Below are 6546 nucleotides of genomic sequence, written 5' to 3'. Positions count from 1 at the left end.
AAGAAATAAACTATCCATATCTCTCACCCTGCACAAAACTTACCCTGAAGCTGGGTTACAGAATTCAACACAAAATCTGATATACTGAATCCATTAGAGGAGAAATTGGGGGATGTACTTAAACTCATAGGAATGAGAAAGAATGTTCTAAACAGAATCCAGGTAGCCCTGTCATTAAGAACAACCACTGAGTAATAGGACCTCATGAATTGGAAATGCTTCTACACAGGAGTGGACAATATCTTTGTAGTGAAGAGGCCATCTATAGATTTGGGAAAAATAATTAGGACGTGACAATTGTCATATAACTAGTTACAAAGTAGGAAGTGCAAGTAAGGAGTTGTCTTATTAGATTCTGAGCATTTCTGTATAGAGCTTAGAATATTATGACCAACTTTCCCCATATTATGACATAACTTTGAAACCAGTCCTCTGTGGGTATTCTTGACTGGTTTAATGAAAAGCAATATTGAGGTGAATACAGCACCTACATACTGTACCATCATAGACTTGATACAGCTTCTACATAATTTTGCTTTAGTTCATGTAAGAACTGAATATATATGTTTAAGTCAACAAATGTCAAGTGCTAGTTTTGATGAAAGTTTTGTGAAATAAAGTTTGAAATGAAATGACATTTATACATGCTTTTAAATCTCTTTGACAAAACCCTCTTGAAGCTAATGCCACATTTGTTTGGTAAAGTGTAAGGATATTAGGATCTGTATTGCTGTGGATACTATTGGCTTGCCAGCCAATGTTTAATTTCCTAAAATGTTATTTAGGAAAGGCATAAAAATGATCACTATTTTATCTGTACAGATGTTAATGTCTTAATTCTCATATAGTTAGGAGAATATTTTTAAATTAATTTTTAATTGCACTTATTAAATAATCTATTTGTCTTGGCTACAATTTTGTAGTACTGAAGTCTTGATTTAGAAGAGTTTAAAACCTAGAGACTCTCAAATTATCTCTGAGAACTCTCCAATCTCCAAGCAGACCTACCTGTAACATTTTGTTCCAGACAGTCTGAATAATAATGATTGCTGCCCACTCTTCCCCCACCTAAAAGATAGAAACTTGAAAATGTTATTGTTTCATTTATTTAATTTGGCCTAGGTTGATGAACAATTGAAATAACCCAAGTATTCCTTGAGACCCTGAAATAAAGTTATTTGCAATCCCAATCACATCCTCAGGTGTGCAGAGATTTACAAGAGTCATGCTATCACACAGATGTGGGACTCATTCCTGGTTAACAGTGGAGACAAAGGCAAAGGTGGGAGTGTGCTTGGGACAAATAAATTACCCATGGCAATGGCCAAGCCAAGGCCCCAGGGTCAGTGGTATGTGGGTGAATCTGAGCTAAACACTGATTGCGCTGATAAAGATCAAGGGAAGAAACCCAAAAGTGTATGCAGGGCAGGGCCGTAGATCTGGGCGAATGGTGCCTTTGATTTAATCTTCAAACACTTTCTGTAATCCTGTGTTCCATTTAAGACACTTTTAGCCTGCATGCAAAAACAATCTTCTATGTCCCTATGAGACAAAATTCCACTCTGAGCCAAGAGCCTAGCATTCCAGAAATGTAAGCCATGGCACAGAAATCTAAATTCAATTCATCAACACCATCTGTATTACCAGCTGTTCACCTCTCAGACTTTCCTTCATTTCTCACGTACCCCATGTTCATAAGCCAGTAAAATATTAAGGAAAACGCTCTTCATGTTTTTAAGTCCTCCATCTCAAAGCTATCCCTACATTAATGTTGCTTATGCCACTTGAGAAACAAAGCGTATTTATTTGTCTTGGGGGCTGTTTAGTGATGCCTTCCTCTGAAAAAAATTAAAAGCACACCACAGAAGAACAGCACGTGTTTGTGTGAGTTTGACAAGACGGTCAAATTCAGCAAATTCTGTGTCACTTGGCTCAATAACCACCAGCCACATCACACTTTTAGGGAGCCAAGCTTTCCCCTATTGGTCTTTGCTTCTGTAAAGGATTTGACTTCTCATTCATGCATTCAACCATTTATTCATTCACAGATTTACAGATTGCTCAGTGATTATTCATCATACAACAATCAAATCATACCAAGAAGCCTTTCTGATATTGTCCATTATTCGATTTTTATTTCTTTGATTCTTCACTCAGTCGCTGAGGATATTAAAAATACATTCTAATAGAAAATTTATAAGGGTACATGAGATATTGCAAGTAAAAATTTTGACGCATGAATTATCTTACTAGTGCTATAATTTTATCTAAAATATCAGCTATATGGAGGATTATATATTGAAGGTCCCAACTGATGGTGGTATTGGGAGGTTGCAGACTCAACAGGTAAGATGAAAAATGTCAAGGAAATTTAGATTGTATTCCAATTTTTTAAATTTATTTATTTTATTTAGAATCAATCATATTTTATATATCCCAGTTCCCTCTCCCATTCCCCCTATGGACACCCCCCCAATTCCACCCCCATCCACTCCCCAGGGAAGGTAAAGCTTTCCATAGGGGCTCATCAAAGTCTGTCACATCATTTGGGGGAGTGCCTAGAACCTCCTCCATGTATCTCGGCTGAAAGTGTATACCTCCATGAGGAACAGGCTCCCAAAGTTCATTTCTGCACTAGGGATAAATACTGGTTCCACTATCAGAGGTCCCATAGATGGTCCAGGCCTCCTAACTGACACCCAAAGTCAGAGGGCTTGGTTTGGTCCAATACTGTTTCCTCAGCTTTATGACTGGGGTCTGATCCATGTGCTCTCACTAGGTCAGATCAGCTGTTTCTGTGTATTTCTCCAGCATGGTCTTAACCACTCTGCTCACCCCTCCTCCCTCTCTACAAGCAACCTACAATCCACACCTCCAGAGGAGCTAGGAAACAAGGAGGACCCTCAGAGAGTCATACATGGTCTCCTGAAGAAGGGGAAAGGGAAAAGAGCTCCTGAGCAAATTGGGAGCACAGAGGTGGGGGTTAGAAAAAAAGAGAAGGGGAGAAGAGAAGGGGGAGGAGAACATGAGGGATCAGGAAGACTGAGTCAGGGGAAGAATAGAGGAGAGCAAGAAAAGAGAAATTTAGAGGGAGCCATTATAGATTTAAAGAGAAATCTAACACTAGTGAAATGTACAGAGATCCAGAAGGATGACCCCAACTAAGATTCTAAGCACTAATGGAGAGGCTACTTTAAATGTCCTTCCCCAATAATGAGATTGATGACTACCTTAAATGCCATCCGAGAGCCTTCATCAAGTAGCTGATGGAAGCAAAAACAGAGACCCAGAGCTAAGCACTGAGTATTCCAAATTATGGTGGTAATTAATCTAGCTCCTCACATTACTAACACAAGTTGATGAAAGAGATTAACAAGATAATTGACATATATCTGACATCTTTAATCGAATGTGAGGTATACATGGGATACTCAGCATCTTTATGCTGGAGTCTTCATCAGTTATGTAACAAGACAAGTTTCATGAGGTTTTATACAATTGGATGGGTTACTACGTTCCAACAGCATAACCATGTAACTGCTAGCTATAATCATGTTTATTTTATCATTATGGTCAACAGACACTATTCATAGTTTTGCTGGGTAAATCTCACAAACTTTCTTAGAGAACATAGAAACACAATGAATTAAATTAATCTACTCAAAGTCACATCATTAAGTTATGGATTTGGGGTTTCATCTTAAGTATCATAGGTCCATGAATTATTAGCTTATTGGGCACAATAGCACAATGATCTTATTTGCACCACATAAAAATAATTTGTATTCACAAGTTTCACATTAACCCAACTTATTTCACTAAACAATAAATTTCAAATTAAAATAAGTCATTTTTTTACAACAGAGAGGTACCATGATATTGATTTTCTTCTACTCACTAAACTTGTCATTTCCCACTAAAACATATGTTTTTATTGTATTCACTTATTAGGATACGTAGCAGGTATAAGCCCTCAATGTTAAAATGCACATAGGAAGCAGATAAGGATAAACAAACAGCTTTAGAATATATTTAGAATGTTTTTTTATCATAGGCATATTATGTTTTCTTATCTTGGATTCTCCACAGTGTGTTAAAACAGATACACCTGAATTACAGATTGCCTAGTTCATTCCAAAACAATGGCCGGTTACATTGTTGCAGCTGACAAATTCTTTAGTCCACAACTTTAGACTGGATGAAAGAAGGCATTCACACCATCTGTGTCTTACAGGCACCTAGCTGAAGCTCTGTCATTGTTCTTTCCTTAAGTACAAAATTAAACTTACAGAGTGGTGGTCTTTGAAAGAGAAGCAAAAAGGGAAACAGTTATTAGTAAAATTGCAATTTTATTTCCTTTTCATGTAAATATTAGGATACTCTAAATCTGTAACGAGCTAATTTTCCAAAAGTAGGAAGTTGGAACAATCCCATAGACCTGAATCCACTTGTCTCATCTGTGTTAGTGGGATGACATAGATATAATGCTTCTGAGGAAGAAAATAATTCTCCCTTTCCACTTCTGTCTCTGTTACATCACAGGCTATTCACATGGTATAGGATTGACAGCGCTATTGAAATCAGTCCCTTCCTGAATTCAACTTTAAGGTAGCTATCATCCCTTATAGCTACATCTAGACTACTACCAGAGAGATAGAGTGACATATAAGATATATTTTATCTATATTCTTTTCCTTAACTCTATTTGCCATTCATTAAAATTGAAACACCATCAAGTAATATATTGTACATTTTAATGAGAACATGTATACAGTGCTTGAGATGGCTAATAGATTAAACCACTATGGTTAATTAAGAAACTTGTCCCGTTGCTTGTTTTTTTCTGTTAATATTTGGAAAAACTTGAAAATAAAAAAAGACACAGGAAAATAAAACATGGTAGAAATAACATATATTTTTTATTCATCTACGGTTACTAAGTCAAGAGAAGTCAAATTGACCACACAGATTATCTTACTTTTATGTGACAGGCTCCAGAGTTACATATGTTCCAACTTCCTAAGTTGGTGGAAATACTACTGGGTGATGTTTGTTTGCTTGTTTGTTCTAACCATGTCTTGTCATATAGCTCAGGTTGGCCTTGAATTCACTTTAAACCTTCTGCTATGTCCTCTGTATTCAGAGACCACAGTCATGAACCACTACAGCTATCAATATTGCAAATTAAGAGCAGACTGCATTTGAATTTCTTAATTTTCACAAGACATAAATTTTATGTTTGCATATAAAATATAAGCACCTATTGTTATGGAAATGAGTAGGGAACAGTATAGTGCTTCCCATTTAAAATACTAAAGGCTGCTTATAGCTTTCATTTTCACACTGTAGCCCTATAATTGTGAATTGCTTGGACCCTAGGGGCTTGATTCCTGCAACAACTTGAGATGTAGACAGTTCCAGAGCATCAGATGCCCTCTTCTGGCATCTGCAGGTACTACATGCAAGTAATGCAGAGATGCCCTTATAGGCAAAACACATACACATAAAATAAATTAAAAATAAAATCTTTAAGAACTGGAGAGAAGTTGAGGAAATATTGTAGTTCCCCAAACACACAAATTCTTTCTCTATTCAGCTGTACTTATGTATGAATATGCCTTCAATACTTGAATTTCTTCTGCCTTGTTTTTACACTATTTTTAATGTGTAAAATGTGTTAGATCTATAAATGAAAAAGTTACCTCAGCTACTCAGTGCCTTCCCAGATTGCATGTCTAAAGTATATGAGCAAAGCAACATTGTCATTTATTTTCTTTATAAACAGAACAGAAGTTCACAAGCTAATCACCATGGATCAGTGCTGACCTAGAGAATATATATGTTAAGTTTTACAATATATGTGCTATTATGTAGACCTCACTTAATAAAGCTTGTACAACATTATAAGAACAGTTTAAGAAGATGTTTAAGGCCTGCCAACCTTCAGCTTTGCCAATATATATGAGAAAGTTTGCTATTCTTTCTCTTTACATTGTGAGTTGTCATAACTAATTTTGAAGCCTTTTATTTTATATAATTAATATTTCTTCTTTCTTATGAAAATTCAAAGAAAATGTGTATTTGTTAAAGCATCCCAAAGAAGGAATGTTTTATATATTTTTAAGTTCAGCATGCACATTGAATATTACATTTCTAATATTTTTCTTATTACAGATTAACACAAAGGAAAATATTACATTGATGAAAACAAACTTTATTAACAATGGAAGTGATTCAAAGATAACATCTAAAGTTAAATCTCCTCTAGTTTTAGCTGCAATCCATATGTAACATAAAAATAAAAATATTTTGCTTATTTTAAATATCTCTCTGAGACTTTTGCATGATACATCACATCAACTTTTCTAATATTCTTTTGTAAAGTGACTTAAAGAGTTATTTTTAAGCATTAATACAGAGACAGAAATATACCTGATCCTAACTGCCAGACAGGGATAAATCACAACTTACATGTCACTAGCTAGATAATTTATGCTTACAAGGTGGAAGTAAACAAATGCAGGCTTAATATTTCTCCAGATCTGC

General features: G+C 35.5%; 1 protein-coding gene across 1 annotated transcript in view; it reads right to left on the bottom strand.

Annotated features, from left to right (window-relative positions):
• Window positions 1-3209: 3209 nt before the first annotated feature.
• Window positions 3210-6546, bottom strand: part of Lipi (lipase I) — a 30319-nt gene continuing 26982 nt past the window's right edge. Inside the window, exon 10 of the mRNA XM_035444258.1 lies at window positions 3210-4300. Coding sequence (XP_035300149.1) covers window positions 4213-4300 — 88 coding nt within the window. The 3' untranslated portion in view covers window positions 3210-4212. The remainder of the gene's footprint in view (window positions 4301-6546) is intronic.

The sequence above is a fragment of the Cricetulus griseus genome, chromosome 4 (genome assembly GCF_003668045.3).
Source record: "Cricetulus griseus strain 17A/GY chromosome 4, alternate assembly CriGri-PICRH-1.0, whole genome shotgun sequence".
NCBI lineage: Eukaryota > Metazoa > Chordata > Mammalia > Rodentia > Cricetidae > Cricetulus > Cricetulus griseus.
Note: the sequence above shows the minus strand (reverse complement) of the source record. Positions and strands in the feature narration are given on the sequence as shown.